The sequence below is a fragment of the Podarcis gaigeae genome (genome assembly GCF_964106915.1).
Source record: "Podarcis gaigeae genome assembly, chromosome: 7".
In the NCBI taxonomy this organism is placed as follows: domain Eukaryota; kingdom Metazoa; phylum Chordata; class Lepidosauria; order Squamata; family Lacertidae; genus Podarcis; species Podarcis gaigeae.
In genome coordinates this window covers 22,662,470-22,684,868 of record NC_139683.1, presented here as the reverse complement: position 1 = coordinate 22,684,868, position 22,399 = coordinate 22,662,470, and the positions used below count along the sequence as shown (strand labels likewise).

Here is a 22,399-nt window from a genome sequence, read left to right as displayed (position 1 = left end):
ATCACATAAAAATGTATACCAAAATATTTCAGGAACACTCAATCCCTCACAAATTGCACCTGACACATCTGTTTTTAGGTACATGTGTGAGTGTCTGGAGGCGGTTGGAGGGTGGATGGTGGCTAACAGATTGAGGCTGAATCCTGACAAGACAGAAGTACCATTTTTGGAGGACAGGAGGCGGGCAGGTGTGGAGGACTCCCTGGTCCTGAATGGGGTAACTGTGCCCCTGAAGGACCAGGTGCGCAGCCTGGGAGTTATTCTGGACTCACAGCTGTCCATTGGAGGCGCAGGTCAATTCTGTGTCCAGGGCAGCTGTTTATCAGCTCCATCTGGTACACAGGCTGAGACCCTACCTGCCCACGGACTGTCTTGCCAGAGTGGTGCATGCTCTAGTTATCTCTTGCTTGGACTACTGCAATGTGCTCTATGTGGGGCTACCTTTGAAGGTGACCCGGAAACTACAACTAATCCAGAATGCAGCAGGTAGACTGGGGACTGGGAGCAGCTGCCGAGACCACATAACACTGGTCTTGAAAGACCTACTCTGGCTCCCAGTATGTTTCCGAGCACAATTCAAAGTGTTGGTGCTGACCTTTAAAGCCCTAAATGGCCTTGGCCCAGTACACCTGAAGGAGTGTCTCCACCCCCATTGTTCTGATCGGACGCTGAGGTCCAGTGCCGAGGGCCTTCTGGTGGTTCTCTCGCTGTGAGAAGCCAAGTTACAGGGGAAGCAGGCAGAGGGCCTTCTTGGTAGTGGCACCCGCCCAGATGTCAAAGAGAAAAACAACTACCAGACTTTTAGAAGACATCTGAAGGCAGCCCTGTTTAGGGAAACTTTTAATGTTTAATAGACTATCGTATTTTAATATTCTGTTGGAAGCTGCCCAGAGTGGCTAGGGAAACACAGCCAGATGGGCGGGGTATTATTATTATTATTATTATTATTATTATTATTATATGAAAGTTGAGCTTTCATGCAGCCTTTCTGTGGTTGGCACTTCAGTTCAGTTTGCACATCAAATGATTTCCATCCTGATCCTAAAGATGTTCACTACAATGGCTGTGTACAGATTTGCAGGTTCTGTTGTTTATCTCAGTGGCATGCTGGGTGAGCCATATAATAATGGTCTGATTTGCTATACCATATGAGACTTACGATGTAACTGATGGCCAAGGTTTGTGACGGCATAGATAGGTTTAATGTAGCTGAAATACATGTAAGAACTGTGGTACTCTAACTCTGCCTGCTTCTGTGTCATATAGCAGCTTTGCACTGTGTGGCAACGATATGCCTGCAAAAAGGGTGAAATATCCTATCACTCAAAATTGGGATCGCCCACAACTCATTGAAAAAAGGCAATTGATCTTGTTTCTCCTTTATCACTTATATTTTCAAAAGGAATTTGTGTATACATTTGCTACTGAAGTCTCTAAATTTTAAACAAACAGATTTGTTTTGAAGGAGAGCAAAATTATTCAAATAGTAATCTGAAGGACACAACTTCATTTTTTAAAAAGTTCTTCTGGCCTATAAATTAATAAAATTTATATGAAAAGTTAGTGTTTGGTGTCAAATCTATAGAAAAGGCACTTCAATCACAGATGAACAGGCCATTGAGACAAATAAAAAAATGTAACTAATAAAAATGTTTGTAAATTGTTTGACTTCTTAAAGAAATTGCTTGAGATGAAAATTCAGTGTTTGAAATCCATATTCAGTTTCTAGGCTTAATAACTGTTGGAGGATTGCTTATTAAGTTAAGATAACCATTGAATCATAGAACCCTGTATAGCAGGCATAGGCAAACTTGGCTCTCAGATGTTTTGGGACCACAACTCCCATCATCCCTGACCACTGGTCCTGTTAGCTAGGGATGATGGGAGTTGTAGTCCCAAACATCTGGAGTTTGCCTATGCTGCTGTAGACTTTACTTAAGACCTGTCTACTCTCAGAGTGATAAATTCAAATTACAACTGTGTGCAACATATATTATTAGGCTGCAGTCAGGATGCTTCAAGAGTGCTTATGCTCAAAGTTGGCAGCTGCAATACTCTCCAAGCTTACTTGGAAGTAAGCCCTAGAACAGTGTTTCCCAACCTTTGGTCTCTAGCTGTTTTTGGACTACACTTCCCATCATCCCTGACCACTGGTCTTGCTCGCTAAGTATGATGGGAGTTGTAGTCCAAAAACAGCTGGAGACCCAAGGTTGGGAAACACTGCCCTAGAACACATGATTCTATGGATTATGTCATATCTGCCAATTTAGAATGTGTGTTTATTTATTGTATTTATTATATACTGATTAATATTTCTAAGCAGTGCAAGTAAAATTACCAAAAAAAATAAACCATGCATAGAATAACAATTAAAAAATCATAATAAACCCAACACCACTTTAAAATGCCTGTTGAAATAAGAAAGCACTTGTCATATACCTGAAGCTCAGCAAGGAGGGTGCCTGTCTAATCTCAGACACACTAGTCATATCTATAATAAAATAAAAAGTTAACTTTGTTGGTTGAATAAGAGGGAAATATTCATAGCCTCCCCTTGTCCCGTATCTCTGTGATCACTGCTCCCACCAACTTCCCCATTTCTTACTTTAGACTGCAATCTTAAAGTTAGAGAAAGACAGAAATCTACCCCCCAAGGGGAACATGTCCACAACCCATAGTGCACAAATCTACTGCAATGTAGTTGCAATGAGCATATAATAGTTCCTCTATGTATATATGCAGCCTTTGATAATTAATTTCTTCTCCATAGCTTGAAAGAGTTTCTGTGGCTAGCTTCTAATCACCGATGCACAGAACACACTTGACAGACTGTCTTTTCCTATTTTGATTCAATGCCCAGAGACCTGACGAAGCAACTGACTTGTCTGTTGTTGAAAAGGATTAATACTGCAAAGTGGTGGTTTTCAAAAGTGCCAAAATAAAATAATTGGTGAGAAAAGGAAACACAATGAAGTCTCAGTCTGCAGTGAACCACACAGGAGCACGTGGGCTTTTAAAACAAAACATGCCTTGCGAGAACAGCCAAACTGAAGGGGAGGTTATGGTAGAGAATTTGTAATTATATGAGCATATCCTGGTTGAATGCTGATTAAACTGGACTAGGTTTAGTGTGAAATCCCCTCTATATATCACTATAATGATGCTGTGCTGTAACAGCTGCTCTGCTGACAAAATCATACATCAGGGGTGATGAACCTGTAGCCCTCCAGATGTCATTGGACTACAATTCCCATTATCCCTGACCATTGTTCATGCTGGCTGATGCTGATGGAATTTGATCAAGAACAGAAGGGCTACAAGGTCAATGCCACACAACCCCATGTGCAAGTTATGGTAGCTGCTTTTTCTGGAAAACAAAATGGGCAGATGCACAAGTAAATATGGTTCCCTGCATGTTTCAAAGGCCTCTTCATGTTTCTTTATAAACACCAGTCCAGAGCAGTTTTTAATGAAGAAGCATTAAACATTTCCATTTTTATATATTCTTAGGGATTCAGCATCCAACCTAACATATTTAGGAAACAAAATTACATATAATATTTCCTCCATGGTCAAAAGAAAACATGGGTCACATCCTGCTACAAATAAAATTCACTTTGACAGGTGAACTATATTACATGTACAGTGCTACCTCAGGTTAAGTACTTAATTCATTCTGGAGGTCCGTTCTTAACCTGAAACTGTTCTTAACCTGAAGCACCACTTTAGCTAATGGGGCCTCCTGCTACCGCCGCGCCACCGTAGCACGATTTCTGTTCTCATCCTGAAGCAAAGTTCTTAACCCAATATACTATTTCTGGGTTAGCAGAGTCTGTAACCTGAAGCGTATGTAACCTGAAGCATATGTAACCTGAGGTACTACTGTAAACATTTGGGGTAATCAAAATGAAAGTGGTGCTATTTCTAGTTTCCTCAAAATGCATTGGGAACTGTATGTACTTAACCCAACTGTTCATTTCAAAATGGACATTTTCCACCTGGGGTTGCAAATCCTTGGCCTTTAAGTGCTCTTTATAATTATGGGCAGAGTAAAGTTCAGCAGGAAGAAATAAACATTTCCTCCCCCAAAAGCAATTCCCAAAGTTCCCAGGTTTTATTTCATTGTGCTCCAAAGTGTAAGAATGTTCCTAATTCTTTTCTTTCATCTCTTGGCCAAGAAGGGAGTGTTGTGTTGTGTTCTGAGAGGACAGACTCACAAGTGAAGTTTCAGCAGGAGAACTTGTTAATTGCTTCTGGCCTTGATCCAGCTCTTAATTGTGCATAACAGCTGGTGGGGCTGGGTGGGGGTGTGCAATGCCAGCTGCATCAAAGGACACATCCACCCATCAGCAGGGCCTTGGTGAGCAATGCAATGTGGTTGTGTGATCCAGGTGCGTGTGTGCATCCACTACACACATGAAAGCTTTCTTCAATACACAGATCTCCCTCGTTGCATGTGTTTTCATACACAGCAATGCCCAATGGGGTCTAAATAGTTGCTCCGAGGGCAGACTGTATCAAATGTAATTGCAGTAAACAAAGCAAAATGGCAGTTGGATACTTGCCTGCTACTCCATTGGTGCAGTAATATTAATGGTCACTTGGCTACAATGGCCATGAGAGGCAACCTAGGAATCTGCAGTGTCGGATATTACTTCTCACCTCTTTGAATATATCTACAACTCATGCTTAAACTGCTGCATTGTCATTTCATGTGCCCAGAGAATTGTAGCAGTGGTGGCTTGTGATACCTAGACCGGGGAGACGGCACCAAGGAGCTAAAAATAAAAATGCAAAAAAATAATGTCAATAACTGCAACAACAAAAACCCCTCTGAAATATCCCAGCCCAAGAGTCTGTTCACCAGCCTCAGCTGCTTCTTCTTTTTGAGTCAGTCAGGATTCCACCCTCCCATGCCAAGTGCAAAAAGTTCTGCAAGGAAGGGAGCAGGTCTTCCAGGACTCAGATGTCTCCATTATTGCTTGAATCACAGATGGCCAGAGAGGGCTTGGTCCCTTTATCATTTTTAGTAGCCCGCTGAGCTACTGTTTTTAAAGGGCTACAGACTGGCTAAAATGGGAGTGAGCCAGGTTATGGAACTTGTTTATTTCTTTTTATTTCTTGTTTATTATTTCTAATTTTCTTCGCAAAATTCAATAATGTATGGTTTCCAGAAACATCAGTGAAAAAAAGAACTGACAGTTGTGGAGCACATAGCCTTTGCCTTACTTATGGTAATGCTAAGTCAGGGTTCAAAACTGGAGGAGGATAATCACCTTTAAAATATGCTCTAAGAGTCTGCAGAACTATGGATTTTTTATTTTATTTTTTTGCTGTATGCAAACGCACATCTTTCAAGTTCTTTGTTTTTTTAAAATCAGGTGTGACAGCAAATTCAGCCAAAAAATAGGCACAAAATTTCATGTTGAATTGCTTCCGTTTGGTCTCTGCTGTACAGGGCAGTGGAAACATCTAGTTACAGTGTTGCTGCCAAAGGCTACCGATATCCTGGGGATTGGGAATGGATCAAGTCAATCACTTGATCCAGGAACCACACAGAAAGGTATTGCAGGCATATCCCTTGGTGGCTAGTGATGCCACAGCTCTGATTTTTTCAGAGATTTAAATCTGGAAAATGTTACATCTTCTCAGGCTTATTGGAAGTTGAAGGGATTTTAATATGCAGCTAAAGTGTTTTAAATCAACCTAATAAAATAATTATTAAAGCATTCTTTTAGCATAATTAACACCTTTGAACTGCCTGGTTGAAATACAGGTTTTAATTGCTAGAACACTGTGGTGGATGCCCAACCGTGAAGCTCCTGTTGTGGCAAATCTAATGAGAATGGATTTTCTGTTTCTCGTTTCATCACCTCACCAGTACTTTTTAGAAAAAAACATACCCAAAATGTCAGAAAAATCGTATCAAATAAATTAATAGTCTTTTCTGTTGTGTTGGGAGGGGGAATAGATGGGCAAACTATTTCTAAAAAACACACAGGACCAGTTTCCTGTGGTGTTTCCAGATTTTGAAGCAATCTGCTTCCAGCAGTTTCTCAAGGCGTATTCATTATTTATTATGCTCATTAAGTAAACAGCTTCTCAAGCAAGGTTTAAGGATTTTATTCAATTCTCTGATGCCCCCCACGAGCCACAGCTAAGATTTCGTGTTTTGCAGATATAGTTCTTATTGTACTTCCTCTGTGTTTGCTCCAAAATTGATTTTAGGATTTGATGCTCTCAGGGAAGGCTTGGGCAGAACTAGACATTATCTTGGCAAATGTGCAGCCCCTGGCTGTGTTTGCTGGCACAATGGGAATTCAGAGTTAGGAGAAGCAGGGGCGGATTTAGGTTTGAAGAGGCCCTAAGCTACTGAAGGTAAGGGGGCCCTTTATATGTCCAGCTGTCCTTTGTCAACGACAAATAGTTGCTGTTTATTGTGTTGAATATATGCTATGGTAATTTATGGACCTAATAGGTATGTAAAGCCATTTGCACACAACAAATAGGAGCCTACATAACACAAAACAGTGTTGCTGTATGTAGGTTTTATTTTATTTGTTTTTTATCTTATATTTTGGAAATGTACATCCAGGTTTTCCCCCTTTAAATCTTTTGGGCGGCCCCAAGAGAGTGGAGTCCTAAGCTATAGCTTGTTTAGCTTATATGTAAATCCGGCAGAGGCACTTACAGGGGCCACAGAAAGTAAATTATCTGAGGACTACGGTCGTGGCTACTGTTTAAAGCTTAGCACGGAAATAGAAATATTAAATAATATGACAAAGATACAGATACACACATATATTGTCAGAAGCAGCATTTTGTAGTCAGATGTGCCTCAGATCATATGTTTCCAGTGGCATGTTATAGTCCAGACCTGTGTGGGATATATTTTCTATCAGATGATTTATTTACACATTATTTGTTTTCTTTACTGCATTTATAGACCACCTTCCTGATAAGGCATTAAAGATTAAGTTACAAAAGACAAAATAATAAAACAGTAGACTTCTGTCAGCCACTGGTGATCTCTTTGGGAGCTGATGGTATGAGAGTCCTGATTTGGGCTTCTTCTCTTCAACTTTCCTCATATCAAAGTTTTTACGTATGGTATTTCATGGAAAGGGAGATAAGGATCATTGTCAGTGGCTGCTTTGGGAGCAGATGGCATGAACTCCTCACCCTACAATTCTTCTGCATGAATCTTTGATAGTAAGGAGCCTATTAAAATGCTCACATTTTGGCCATCTCTTTATACTGGCATTTAATGGACCAATGACACCAAATCTTGAAACCAAACATTACAGTACATGCAAAAACTGAAGCTTTGGTAATGTGAATCCAATCATCTCTACCAGTTTGCCATAGGAGCTTGAAGTATCAGGTTGCTCCAAGTGGGCGTTAAAACAGAACAATTTACTAAGTAAGTCTGTAAGTAGCAGATGGGTTGCAAAGTAAGGACAGAATATAATTTGGGAACTTGGCTTGTAAAATGTTTAGGGGATAACCATTCTAGCAAGTGTAGACACTCAGGCAATTCCATGAAAATGTCTACCTACACACTCATTTTTATTTTTCATAGATTGTTAACTTGTTCTGTATCATTTTAAAGATAGTTTTCCTAAGTTTCATTATATGGCAACAGTTTTTCAAAATGGCATATTGCATGTGAGTAAAGCTACCACAAGTGTGAAATGCAAAATGACTCGGAATTGCACTGAAAGTGGCTCTTGAGAGCTTTACCTTTACCTAAAAGAAGCCTCTTCTATAATTTGTTCAGATCCTCAGGAGCTTAAGAAACAGCTGGAGGGTTTTATTGCTATTTGTGTTGAAAAGACAAAATATTGATCATTTCTGGCATCATCTGTGTTGGCTATCTCCCAAAGCAATGTTGTATTGATTGTTCTGTTTCAGAAATCCTGATTTTGGTGTGTGTTTTTAGTACTTCCCAAGCTACAAAACAGAACTGCAAAGCTTTGTCAATACCAGAGTCTACAATATACTGCAGTAAAAGCATTACTTTTCTTTATCCTCGGGTTGTTTGGTTTCATTTACTTGCTTTGCATGCAACTAGTGTAGATTTTAGCTGTGAGCAAACTCTCTATATACTATACTATACTACACACACACACCTCAATTTTCTTTTTGTTTTTTTTTGTTTTAATTTAATATAAGATACACAATATACAAAAAATTATTTCAACCCCCGGTGCCATTCCTTGTGTAACCAAAACAGCACCACACATACACAATAGGAAGGTATTGGCATATTTGGGAAAAACTTGTGGTTTGCAGAAGTGCTAAAACGTCAGCGGAAAAACCTAAAGAGGAAAAGTTAGCAAAAACAACTCAGTGAGGACTAATATATTCAGGGTCTACAAAATACTGCCTGGCTGCTGGAGAAAATAAAAGAAAAACTGGAGAGATAATACTATGGGGAAAGTAAATAGGTCCCATTGAGTTTAATGGTACTTACTCACAGGTAAGTGGTTATTGGGTTGCAGCTTAAATGTGACAGAAAAATTGAGTGTCAAAACACAAAAACTGAGTGTCTGTTCAGCTTTGCAGCTGACATTTAGCAGATTTATTAGTGCCACCTACTGGTTCTTTAAAGTTTTTCTGTTGAATCTAGAGAAATTAAAAGCAATGCCTAAATGACAAATTGATTAAAATAACATTGGGATTAAATTAGATTATAAGTTTTTTTGTTTTGTGTATTAAAAAGGATCTGCCATAAGGAAAAAGGAGACAAGACTTTGTGGTTGTTGTTTTTTTGCAATAGGCATAACAAGGTATGTAGTTGTACCCAGCTGCACCCTACTGCAGATGTAGATACCCAATAAAGTAGACTTGAGGCTTCACTGTGTTTGTTAATGAAAGGATGTCCATGTGTGAAAGAGTGTGCAGAATAATTCTGAAAAAGAGAGGGAATTGGGGGAAATGAGCTCATTTATAGGTAATAAGAGCAAATTAATTGTCTTAGGAGTGTCCTGTTGGACAGAAAACTAGGTTCAGATGAGTGATTTTGTGTTCTGGGGCTCAGATCCTGGCTATGCCTTGAGATTAGCAATGTTTACAAAATGACAGCCATTTTGTGACTAGCCATGGCCATGGCAGCCATTTCACAACAGTTTTTAAAATCTCCAAATGTGCCCACAAGTTCAAAAAGACTGGTGATCTATTCCTTGCTCAACTCCAGTCATTAACAACTATTGTAAGAAATGCCACTATTTCTAAGTTGCAATCAAAATAAAAGCCATCAAAACAACAGATAATGCTCCTCTGTTAGGTCTTAATTTTCTCATCCCTACATTTTATTATCTAAACAGCCAAATCTTTAAAAATGGTTTTAGCTACCCAGTAGTGCAAAGTAAGGACTTGCACTACTGTAGTTAAAACATGGTTCGGTTGCTGGCAAAGCAGGAGAAAAATAATATATTTATTGTGATTCTGCAGTTCTATAAATTATCTTGTCTATAAATGTTACAACCATCATCTTACTTGTGTGCATCAGCCCCATCTATACAAGGCCAAGCCCTGTGAGTCCCAAATTGACCTGGGTAAGGCTCTGGCACTGAATAATCTTGTCTCAGTGCCATCACCTTCCAGTTTGTAATTATGTGTTGGAGTGCCTCTTTCCAGATCTCAAAGCACTATACTGATGCTAATGAAGGTTTGTAAGGGTATTAAATAAAATTATTATCATTCACATTTCATAAAGGCACAGAATGGCAGTTGTGTGACTTGCCCAAGGCTACACAACAAGTCTGTGGCAGAACTGGTTGAGCAACACAGGAGCCTCACATTTCAGTTTTGTGGTGATAATTATTGCAACAATGAGAGTTTAGCATGCCATTGACCTTTTGGGAGAGGGCTTCTTTGTTCTGTTTTTGGATATTTTTAACCGACCTTTGTGTCAAAGGTCCCCTAGGTGGCAAATGATACAATAATCACAATTACAATGAAAGGTAACAAATAAACAAAAACTGGGCTAAAATAATGTTAGAATCACAATATAATTTAAACCATCTGGGCACGTAAGGGCTTTGCCTGGTTCTAAAATAATGTTAAGGTAGGTGTCAGGTAGGCGTATTTGGGATAGACATCACACTCATCGTATCTCTCAGATGACTGCACTGGTGCATGCGGAAAGAAGACGTGCTCATTCAGATACTGAAGTTCCAAGCCATGATCAAAACCAGCACTTTACATTGAGATAGATAGTGGGCAGCTCTCCAGGCTATTCTGTCTTTCTCATCCTCTCAGGGCAAAATTTGAAGGCAAAGATGAAGCAAGGAGACATTTTTGGAGGAAAGGGATGAATGAGAACCGCCAGAGGTGGATTTAGGGTGGCATGACCAGTTCCACCACACTGGGTGCAGGGCCTAGGAGGCACTGCAAGAACAGAGCAGAACAGAAGAAAAGAGGCTGGCACGGGAAACCCACAAGGCCTGATCCTTTGTACATTTACTCAGAAGTAAATCCCACTGAATTAAATTGGATTTACCCCTAGGCCACGAAACACGAGGCTGAACAGTTCCTATTTACTTGTCCTTAAATTGAAGGGGGCTCAACATATTATTATTTTATTATGCTTTAAAAGTGTGGGTTCCCAAAGTTGAATATATTTTAATATCTCAAATGTTTTAAATTAATTTCTCTGGCATCCTATTTACATTTGGAACTACATTCCTATTTATCCAAACCAGAACTACGGCTAAGATTTCCTTTAGTCTTAGAAAGAAACACTCTCTACGTCGCTCTCAACAGATTTACTTCAAAATAATAATCATAACAAATAAGCGAACAATCGTCTTGATTTCAATGACAAATAGGCATCTGAGATGTTTCCACTTTCCGGTCTGCTGACACCGGGAGCCAACATTTCGCCCAATACCAAGCTGGGTTGAAACAAAATGCAGAATGAGGAGACACCGTCGGTGTGCGGGTTAACAAAAAAAATGCACCCTGGCATTTTGGCATGCAGGTGAATAATATTATTTGCCCACCTTTAAAAAAAACAAAGAAATAGCACAGAAGGAAGATAAGCTTGTGATCTCGTAGTCCTCCCTCTCCACTAAGCTAATTTCCTACTTTCAGAGGTTTATCTGCCTTTTTAAAAAAAAAAACAAAAAACGGAGGAGCATTAGAAACGCGATTCCTCCTCTCTCGTGGTCATTTCCACCCCTTTTCCCCCCACGAGGGGAAGGGGAAGAGACGTTGGTGAGGCGCCGCCATCTTGGCGGAGAGGAGAGAGGGGGAGGCGGGAGCGGGGAGGGGATCCGGGTGGCCCGAAGAAGGTGCGCCAGCACCGCCCCCTCGCCCTTCTCACCGGTCGTTCAAATATCGCGCGATTCTTCTAGCACCACCACCACCACCTCCCTCTCTCGGCTGGCCCTGCATTCTGTCTCCGAAAGGACCCGTGAGCCCGCGCGGCCGTTGGCGCCCTGAGGCGAGTCCAGGTGAGGCGCCGGCTCTCTGCCAAGCGGCTCAGGTGAGGGACGGGGGCGTGGCTTGGCGCCCAGCTGCCCGCCCCCTCCGCTGTGGTTTCTTCCCGTCTGAGGGACCCGACGGGACGGGGTAACGACGACGCCTTGTGTTGGCATGTGGGGCGGCCGCCGAATAGAGGCAGGTTGGAGAGTGTTTCTTCTTCTTCTCCTGCGCTGAGGGCGGCGTTGGAGAAGTATAAGAGGCCGTTTGTTTGGAGGACTTAATTAAATCCGGGTTTTCTGTTCCTCTCTACGTCCTCAGCATCTTGAAAAAAATGCTCCATGGCAGGTAATGCCACTTCGAAGAGCTTTCAGGGCAAAGTCGTTGGCGGGCTCTCTCGCTTCAAGTCTTCCCCACATGAAATAGCTGTATGAGGACAAGAGGAAAGTCACGAAACGGGGTGTGAGTTTTCCAGAGCCTTTCTAGCAGGCCGTCTCTAAGGTGGTAAAGCAAAGAGGGGAAATGCTGGCTGCAGTTCAAGCTGTGGAGGCATTGTGGAGGAAAGGAAGGAAGGGAGTTGGTTTTTGAGGCGGAGAGAGACTCGGTAGTTGCAAAGTGTGGGCGGATTCGGGCTTAAAACGTACCTGTTAGAATAGATCGTACCTCTCTCTCTTATTCACGTTGTAACGTGAGCTTTCTCCCCTCTGAAATGTCTGCCGTCAGCTTAATTGGTATGTAGGCATCTTTCCCTCTTTTGGTTCATCTGTGCGATGAGGAAGAAGTTTCAGAGCTCTCCAGTCAGCGCAGCAATGCAAACAGTTCTTTTGCAAACCACATTGTAAACTATAAATGTATTGGCTGTATTGAGGGCCCTCCTGTAAACTTGTATGTTGACGTTTGCTGCTTATATGGAAGATGTCTAAATTATATGTTTAGAAGTTATGACTGACCTACATTTTGAAAATTGGGGTGTGTCTTTCAAGTTTCTGATGGTGTTTCTGAGAAATTTACCCTGTGGGGTTTAGTTCTTCGTAACATGTAGTATGTCTTTGTAGCTCCAATCCCAAGTAATCTTCGTTGAATGTAGTGAGACTTATTTCTGAATGAACATGCATAGGCTTGTACTGTGCAGAATAGTAACTGATTATTAGCTGAGCTATCCTGATTGTCACTGCTGTCAACGACTGATCCAGTTGTCTTTTGCCTTGAGGAGGTGTAGGGTAATAATAGCCTACCTTATTTCTAAAAGTATTTGTAAGCTTTTGCCTTTTAAAGTTCTATTTGATGCATTTCAAATATCTTGAAGCAGTTACAGCTATTGTTAACTGTTCTTTTTTCCTTTACAGTGCGCAAATGGCGAAGTTTATCTTTCAAGTAATCGAGACAGGCAGATGAGAATATGAAGAGAAACAGGAAATCCAGTCTTGCCATTTCATTGCAGTCTCTGAGAAATTAAAAAAGGAATATGTGTTTACTTTGACTGTGAACAAAGTATCCTGTGGAGAAGCTGATCATGACACAACACTGAAGTGTGAAATGCCTGGGAAGATGGGTATCTTTGTACTTCTGACTTTGAGCTTAATCTTAAACTTGACACACGGGCATAGCTTATTCACATGTGAACCCATTACTATCCCAAGATGTTCTGGAATGGCCTACAATATGACATTTTTTCCCAATGTGATGGGGCACTATGATCAGCAAACTGCAGCTGCCAGAATGGGGGTGAGTTGTTCTTTCTCTACCGTACATGCTATAAATATTTTTTCTGTTATATGTACAAAAGAATTCTAGGTAAGACATGTTCAATATTACACATTATGAGGAAAAACCTAGTGTTCTGAAACAAGACTTGAAATAGTTACCAAACGCCTAAAAATCATAGAGAGATGCAGGTACAAACATAATAGTATGGGCATGTGACCAGATTTTAGGGTCTATTCTTACATGGTTTGAGCCTCAAAATTTACAAAAGAGCTCCTACATCCTGTCTGAATAAATGTATAGAAGATCTTCTGTGTTACCTTTTTAAATCTTCAAAGTGTTTAGTCATCTGAGCTTCCTGACTGTTTATAGCAGGTGACCTTGTGCTGTATCCCCTCAGGCCACTGGCATCTGCATGCAGTTGGCATAAAAATTCATTGCTGCCCATAAAGTTCTAAAATATGAGATGCATCTCTTCCACAGATCTCCTAACTATAAAAGCATAGGTGTAGTAACTCCTCAAATAAGTTTTGTTCATTATGCTAAATGAAAGGAGTGTTAAGCTTCTCTGAAGTTTATTCTTGTCTCTAACATACTCCTTCAGTTATAGGTAGGTAGCCGTGTTGGTCTGCCATAGTTGAAACAAAATTTAAAAATTCCTTCCAGTAGCACCTTAGAGACCAACTAAGTTTGTTATTGGTATGAGCTTTTGTGTGCATGAAGAAGTGTCTGTGCACACGAAAGCTCATACCAATAACAAACTTAGTTGGTCTCTAAGGTGCTACTGGAAGGAATTTTTTAATACTCCTTCACACTAGACATTCACAATTGTCCATGGTGCAATTGACCAAACATGCCTGTGAATTAGGGATGTAATCTAATTTTCTAAAAAAGAAACTTAACCATGTGAGTTTGAGTTAATTAATCAATGAATTGTTAGAAGGTGCATAAATTTCCATGGGATTTTTTTTCTAAAGAAAAAAGTACTTTAAAAATATGCATATTTTTCAGCAGGCTGTGTCAGAAGAAATTCTTTTTTTCTGTCATGGAAGGCAATACCTTTTTTAAATAGTGGTGATTACTATGTACAATGCTTTCCAGTAATTGTAGTGAACATTAATTACAATTTTGAAGAAATGTAGGATGTCTTTTTCTTGATCTAAATATTTTAATAGTTTGACTAAGCACATCTGCCTGCTTGCTGATCCTTTCTCTCTAGGTGGTGCAGCTATAGAGCGTTGGTAATGGAAAAAGCAGTTATCTCTCATGTGATCACCTGCACTCTCCCTCTGCATGGTACAGTGATGAGGAATGAGCCCAATTGTCCTCACCATTCCACCAGCTTTGAGAGCATGAGCATGAAGAGACAATAGGGTCAAGGCTAGGGCAAGTGATAGTTGCCTCTGAATGCCCAATTATCCTCTCCCTCTAGAAGCCTATACCTGCTCATGCGTTCTTCCTTTGGGTGCTGGAGCAGGAAGAATTAGGGCCAGCAAAGCAGCTGATGTTCTTTGGAGGAGCAGTCACCACTTCTGCTTACTGGGCAGTATTGCGGCAAAAATTGGACCCACACACCCTGCCATCCACAGGGAGAGTGCTGTTTAGCGAGTGGTTGCTCCTTCCATGACTAGAGGTCTCTGCTGCACTGCCCAGAGAGATGGGTAAGCAAGTTGGCAGAGGCAACTTCTTGAGATTTCTTGCCAAGTGGTAACATGGGCCCAGTCCTCCCTATGTCAGTGTCTATACCATGAGCAAGAGAGGTAGTGGGAGCAGCTGCTGCTTTTCTTTGCTTGTGGATGGAGGAGGTGTTGAGGGTTGTTTCTGTGGGCTTCCTGGCTAGGATGTTCTTCCTCCTTCCTGCACTTCAGCCTCTGCTACAGAGCAGGGGAAAGGAGAAGAGATTGCTGTTTAGTGTTTGCCAGTTTTAATATGTATGTGTTAGTGTTTATTTTAAATATTAAACATTTATAATAAGTCTCCAAAAGCATTAAACTGTGAATCCCAGGTAGACTTTGGATATTTGGAATAAGAACACGAGTGAGGGGCACATTGGTATTTTCATCCTTCACTTCCCCTCCCATTTCACCTGGAAGGAAGATGTGCATCCTTCAACCATCTGTACTGTTGAATCCTTATTCTGATTTCTGTCAGACACTTCTAGTTTTGGTGGTATATATTTTGGTGGTGTTTTCTAATATCTAAAGATTTCTAAACACAAGCAAATATTTGTTTGTGACAGGAAAATTAAGGTACCTGTGCAATTAGAAATTGCACTGAAGCATTCCTTATTCTCTTGTAATATAACCGTGACAAGTCAGTGCATGTAGGAATGGAGAACAAAACTTGATTCACATTCAGTGTTCTAAAGGATATGTCTTCTAATGTTGGAGTTCTAAGCACACTTTCTTGGAGCATATCCTATTGAAGCTAGAGGCACTTGCTTCCGAGTAAGCTTGCATGGGACTGTAGACAGATTTTTAGCTCTGTATATGAGCATCCATCAGAGCTAATGAACAAAGTGCTAAGTAAGGTAACATTAAGACAAAAACAAAACAAAACTCATGCTAGATGGAAGTCTAAACAGGCTGTGTAAGGAGCCTCAGTGTCATAGGAAAGTTTTATGAGTGATAAAAGTAAAATTCAGTGATGGAACTATTGGAAGGGAGTTTGAAAAAATGTAGAAAACATTGAAACTTTGTAATGCTATTATATACAACTATGGTGTACCTGCTTTTGGAATACTTTGTATGCTTTTGGTTGGAATTATTAGGGAGAGGATTTGAAAGCAGCAGTAAGTACAGCAATATAAAAATATAGTGTACCCACTCTAGAATAAATTGTGCAACTTTTGTGTAGTCCTACAAAAAGAACTTGAAAAGGTACAGAAAATGGTAACTATAGTGATAATGGCATGATGATGGTGACTCATCCTTTAAAAGTCTTCATGTCTTTAGCCATTGTCGTCATTCTCTGATTGTGAGCTTTTCCAGGGTATCCACCTGCCACTATTTGAGAAAACAACAAAAAGTCTTGTAACCCCTTAAAGACCAACACATACAGAGAGAGCACATGATGGAAGCATGAAGAAAGGGAAAATTAAACAAGTAGAAGAACTGATAACTGAAATAATAGGTTTAAGCTGTTTTGATCTATAAAGATAATTCTCTGCACAATGCAGTGCTACTGTGAAATTGCTATCCTGATAGTCCTCAAAAACTATTTCTATAATGCCTCTTTGTTTCAGATAGGTTAACTTTGCATCATGCTTTCGGTCAGGCTAAATTGTCATACATTTAAGCAGTCTTCAACCTCGGCCAGTTTTATATTGTAATAGCTCAGTGGCATCAGCATACTGGTGATGAAACTACTTCATCCCAAATCAATGCAGTCCACTTTTAGTTGTGACTAATAGCTCAGTTATTGGCTCTGCTTTGCTCCTTCCTTTGAGTGTTTGTTCCTGACTGGAATGTGTCCTTGAGCTCTGATAATGTTTCTTGCCTGCCTGAATAGAAGATAGAGAGGGGTATGTAGGAATTAGTATACTGTACAAATAAAATATTCATTGTCCATTGCTTTGCCCACTTTTGCCTGTGATCCCTGGAAGGTTTCCCAGAAGGGAATGCAGCCCTCCGACCAAAGCCAGCCTGCTTGGGAGGTGGGATGAAGTGCCCACTTCAGGTGGCAGAAGCACAAGAGGCAGTGTTTCGCCCACCCCACTGATTCCACCATCGCCAGAATATCCTCCCCTCTTGCCAGTGAGCGGGAGGCATTCCAGCATGTGGTGTTGCACCTTGTCTTCCCTATTTCTAGGCAGAGAAGCCAAGCAGCAACTCTTTGTGGAATTGCTCCGGCAGTGGTGGGGGGTGCAGTGACAGAAGTGGTGAGAGGGGGTGGGGCGGTAGTGGAGCACACGGCAGCAATTCCCATTTTGCCTTAGGATGGTAATGAAATGGGAGGGGCTGCTCTTCTGACTGAAAGTTTCCTCATCCCTGTATTATAGCAAGATAAGCTGCTAGTGCAAGCAGCCTGTATGCTCACTTGATATGGAGGAAAAAATGACTTCTTGCACCTTTTGGGGGTGTTTTTCTTAATGAATCTAAGGATGCTTCTCAAGAAAAATAAAAAGTTCTAAGGTTTTGTATTTGCGCAAGTAGAGGATAGCTCTTTTCACATGTATCCCATCAAATTGCAGTTCAGTATGCCATCTGATAACTAGATTGAAAATGGTTTAGATCTGAGTTCCTACTTGGAAGTCAGTGTTCAGAGCCATGACCATGAGTATTATAAACTCTAAAACCACTGCTAATGGTGCCTCATAACTCACACCCAAGTGACTCTCCTCAGTTACTCATAAATCTGTACTTAGCGGTTCTCTCTGACCAAATGAATTTCTAACTTAGTTGCAAGTAGGGAGAATTAAATTATCACTTGAAGTTAAGGATTGATGTGCTATCCCATCAGTTTGCTAAGATAACTGCAAATGCATTTTAATGTATCAACTGAACATTGCTGTCTGCTTTACATAACTGAATCTTAACGATGGAGATGAATTTTTTAAAATTAGTTCTGGGTATGGAAAGTAGCTGATGGGCAGCCTTGTGTGAGTCGCATTTCTCAACAATAGTTCCCGGTCTGAGAATGAGATCTCCTGCTCGGATTTGTTGAGAAGGTGAAAATATTACGGATTTTAAATATATGTGCTATGCCAGGAAATCTTTGGTATTCATTTTTTAATGAATATTTTATATAATTTCCTTACCGAAAAAGAGAACCTAATAATTTTATTTTCCAGGAAAACAACAACTCCCTTTCAATTGTCAGTTCTAATACAAGCTGCTTTGGGATTATAAAGCTGTAATTCATGTCATAGACATAGTTTAATAGCCACAGTGACAAATAAAGGCCTTGTTTTAAAATCATAGATAAAAATGCAAACCAGATATGACCCACCTAAAATCCTATGGCATACTGTTCTATTTCTTTAGTTCAGAAGTTGCCACTTCCATGTTTAGAGATACTATTGGTAGATGTACAGGCATACTTTTTCTTTCTGTATAAGGTTGGTGGGTGAGAGAAGGAACCAGTGGGGTTGGAGACTGCAACACTCTTGTCAAAATTCTAAATGTTCCCATGGCCCCTGTGTTCATTGTATGCATGGAGTTATCCCAACCTTGCAAGAAACTTGTGACTCTGCCCAAAGTTGCACTCTCTTCAGTCTGAGCGGGGCTATGGACTCGGCTCTCCCTGGTCAAAGTCGAGTGCTCCAGCTGCTCTGAATCTTGAAACTTCTCTTGGGACATGGTCCATTAAATTTAAAATATAACTAGCAGTCTGTATGTGCAGTACTGTCACAGTTGCTTAACAAGCAGCTTAATTAGGTAATGTGTTACATGCTTACTATAAAGTTGAATTGCAAAGCAGAATGATGTCCCCTAACTTAAGTTGTAGAGGTTTGAAAAGCTAGCTTGGAAGTCAGGCTTGTTTTATGTGAAGTAATGCATATATATAGGTTAGAAAGGGATAACACATGTGATTGAGAGAAAAGCTATTTTTAAACATCGTTCTTTCCTTTTGGAGAAAGTGAATGTTGCTGCGCCTCCAGTTCACGCAAATGTGACTTGTCTTGCTGAATGTGTGTAGCTTCCAAGTCCAGTTTTAACTTTAAAACATTAGACCAGGGGTTGCCAACGCTTTTGGGCCTGTGGGTGCAGGTAGACTTCTGAGAAAAGGTTGTGGGCACCAGTCACACTTCCTCTCACCCTTTGTAAGAATTGAAAGGTGCACTAGCTGCCTAGCCAAGAGATTATCCCCTCCTATCCATGCACATACGTGCAGCACAGACACACTTATATGCATACATATGTTTACACACATGTCATGCATCTGCGCACATACACTGCCCCTCAGCCAAGCAGTTAGACTTGAAAAGGGTTAATTTCCCCCCAAGCCTAATTAAGGATGAGTGTGATATTTCTGGAGAGTGCAGCTAGGGAGGGAAGTTCCAAGGCCATATTGTTCAGCTTTCTCCCCAGCTGCAGTTGACAGGAAGACCACCCCTCCTCCATGCCACAGCAATTGTAGCATAGGGAGCATTTTTTTATGGCTCACAGCTTTGAAGGGTTTTTCTCACCTTGCTGTGGAACACCACTCATCACCCCTGCCAAAGCACTTAGGCTTGAAAAAGCCTTCAATGGGCTACCACAGATGGATTTTTGAAGCCTAATTTCAGCAGGAGGGTAGGGATACTCCTGTTGCCAGATTGGGAGGTGTCAAGGTTCTCTTATGGACACTAGGGGTGGCCTTGGTGTGTGCAGTGCCTGTGCGCACAACTTTCTAGTTGCAGTGGCTGATGTAAGTAGACTGACATATCTTATATTCCACCCAGAAACCCATACTGCTGTCTTGGATCCAGTAATTTTGCTGGTGACTTATTGGTATGGTTTGGTGCCGAGTTGCCAGACTGTAGTTTGGTAATGATGAGCACGCTGTAGTCTTGCCTACTCCTCTTCCTTCGCCCTTCCTAATTAGCTTTAATTGAGGTCAGTGTTACATCTAAGTGGCATGATTGCATTACCACTAATCATAGTTGGCTTGTAACCAGAGACAAGGACCTGAGGTGCTGACCTATGTTACAGGAAAAATCCAAGGGCTCCCTTGGACAAAACAAAGACACCAACCAGGATAACTTGGAGCAAAACAGCAGCCTGTAGGCTTGGCCTTTATTGAACTGTTGCAACAGGGTATTCCCCTCACTTGCAGGAGAGAGGAAAGACCCAGAAGAATAGTGTGCAAGGTCTTATAAAAACTTTTGAAATTCCCCTCCTCTAGGTCTAGCCCACCCCCAGAAACATCATGCATACATTACGGAAAGGAGGGGTTGAGGGAGGCATACATTACAGAAAGGAGGGGCTGAGGGAGGAGTTGTGGTGGTAACATCATGCATACATTACAGAAAGCAGGGGTTGGTGGTAACCTGAGTGTCTTGTCACCTGGCTGGTTCCTCCTTTCCCCCTCCCCACAGTTTCCTGCCCCCTGAGGGAAGATCTGATCATTGTCCTTTGTTTCAGTCCATGTTGAATCCACTCCCATATGCAAGTTCTTTGTGATCTTGATTGTCTTCTGTCTGGGATCATCAGGGTTGGCATGGGCAGGGCTCCTGTTTATGTGCTGAGACAGTGAAGGGATTATGGCTGACCAGGACTAAGTCACCCCCCTTTGTTAGTTCTTGTCATATGGAGTAAAATAAAAATGGAACAGTGCAAATCCAATGTATGGTTGATTTTCTATGAATTTATAACAGAAATGTGGGTGTGGGTGTGTGTGTGTGTGTGTGTGTGTGTGTGAAGTTTATAGAAACAGAATGATTGGGGTGGGGGGGTTCCTGCTACACCTAGAGAGGGTGAGAGCCAAAAGGGAAGGGGAAGAACGCTCCTGAATGTTCAGTTACAAAACTATGGTTTGACAATGAAACTTTAATGGACTCTAGCCTAAGGCAAGTAATTGTTTTGTCTGTCACTCATATGGCCTCCCTGGCATTTGATTGGAATCTTTCAACTGATTTCACTTGCATTAAACCCAGAGAAACACCTTCACAAGTTCTAAGATCACAAGGCAGTTGCATCTGTGAATATGCAGTGTATAAATGTTGAAAGCTGCAATAATTACATCATCTTGATCCTGATAGTGTGGTGTAAATGTAGGGAATAATTTGCTGGTTTTAGCCAGGAGAAGTTTGGATTCAAATCCATACATATACATGAAGCTCTTTGGGTGGTCTTGAGCATGTTTGTGGACTTAATTAGATAAACTTTGTTAGGTACAAAACCAAATTTTCAGTAGCACCAAGGGCTACTGGGGAAAAGAAAACCCATGGTTTCTTTCTGTTTCTTTGTCCTAAGATAAGTGGGGGTAAGATTGGAACCTAAATTAAGTTATTGCAATGGTTATTGATTGCCTCAGGCCTTGCTGCTGAGGCAGTGTACAGTCTGCAGTGCAGTGTGGTTTAAACATTTATACCTGATAATACATGTATGCTCCCCCATCTTCCCCAAAATGAAGTTGGCTTCTCTGCATCCCATGATGAATTCTGTTATCAAGAAACCATGAAAAAAGTAGAAGTACCTATACTCTTCCATTCAGTCATGTACTTTTCTCCTGGGAGAAATTAGGAGTACTTTTCTACTTGGGAGAAATTGGGAGCAGGCCATAATCTACATATTCCCATTCTCTCCTCTTTCCTTTAGCGAGCAGTAATTTGAACACCAAATTTCCCCAGACCCTGAGAGACAAAACCCTCTTTAAATACTTAAGAAACAATTCTTAATTTCCTGTAGAGGAATGATCTCAGTTATTGTGCATTCCACCACCCTCTCCATGCTAACAATTCAACTAGAGAATGTGTTTTCCTCTGCTCTTGTTGTTGATGGTTGTTGGGAAATGTGGACTTCCCATGTTTATGGAAAGTTTCCAGTTGGCCTATTTAATGTATATGAACAGTAGAGGGAAAATATGTCTATTTATGCATCTTCCAGATGGCCATTGAATATAATAAGCAAAATAAAATTATTTCATGTAGGTAAGTATAGAACCTGGTACTTTGGAAAGCGTCATCTGTCACTTTTAACAACTAGCAGAAGGAAATTACCAAATGCAAAGTGAGCAATAGGGCTCTGGATATTTAATTAAACATGTAACATGGTTACAAGAAACAAAATATGATGTGACTACTAGAGTATTCACAGTAGAAACCTGGAATTGAAACTGGAAGACCAGTTAAAACAGCTATATGGGGTGAGGCTTCAGAAGTGTGGATCTAACAATATGGCCTTCAACTTAGGACTGAATTGTAGCATAGACCATCCTTCGACAAATATCTATCATGGCAGCGCAAAATCTGGTGATTGAATATGTGACTTCTGGGCTTTCGTCCTATAGTAATAGGGAGATGTTGTGTTGTTCTGAACACCCAGGGAACTTATATAAGATGGGTTGGATAAAACTAGTTCGAATGTTTACTTACCTGGCAGGGGAAACACCTTGATCATGATGAAGTCATTCTATGCGTACATTCCTTAAACAAAGAGTCTATATATGCCTATAGAATGAAACTCTCAAAAGCCTTTTGGTGCTGAATTTCTTGCTCTGTGGGCTTGCTTTTTTGGTCAAGTTTTTTATTATTTCATTTTATAATGCATATAGAGCAAAGAGAACAATTATAACAGCAGATGAAAATTAAAAGATGAAAAACAAAACTATAAAATAGGCA

At 40.8% G+C, this 22,399-nt stretch overlaps 1 protein-coding gene and 1 long non-coding RNA gene across 9 annotated transcripts in view; one reads left to right on the top strand and one right to left on the bottom strand.

Annotated features, from left to right (window-relative positions):
• Nucleotides 1-773: 773 nt before the first annotated feature.
• Nucleotides 774-11,474, bottom strand: LOC310849311. Of its 4 annotated transcripts, none has more exons than XR_014566836.1 (4): nt 11,333-11,474; nt 9,861-9,927; nt 4,663-4,778; nt 774-2,491 (listed from the first exon to the last, which is right to left on the bottom strand). It is a non-coding gene; the product is annotated as an uncharacterized lncRNA (long non-coding RNA). The 4 variants fall into 4 exon arrangements; XR_014566838.1 differs by lacking the exon at nt 774-2,491 and adding an exon at nt 10,809-11,009 and having other exon boundaries at nt 3,832-4,778; nt 11,333-11,455; XR_014566839.1 differs by lacking the exons at nt 774-2,491; nt 11,333-11,474 and adding an exon at nt 11,010-11,115 and having other exon boundaries at nt 3,835-4,778.
• The window catches only part of FZD6 (frizzled class receptor 6), a 25,661-nt gene continuing 14,595 nt past the window's right edge, over nt 11,334-22,399 (top strand). Inside the window, exons 1-2 of one of the 5 annotated variants that reach the window (XM_083749155.1) lie at nt 11,334-11,462; nt 12,777-13,155. In XM_083749155.1, the coding sequence (XP_083605281.1) occupies nt 12,967-13,155 (189 nt within the window). In that variant the 5' untranslated portion in view covers nt 11,334-11,462; nt 12,777-12,966. Of the gene's footprint in view, nt 11,893-12,020; nt 12,162-12,776; nt 13,156-22,399 lie in introns of those variants that run through there. The other 4 variants (XM_083749158.1, XM_083749159.1, XM_083749156.1 and 1 more) reach the window with 4 other exon arrangements.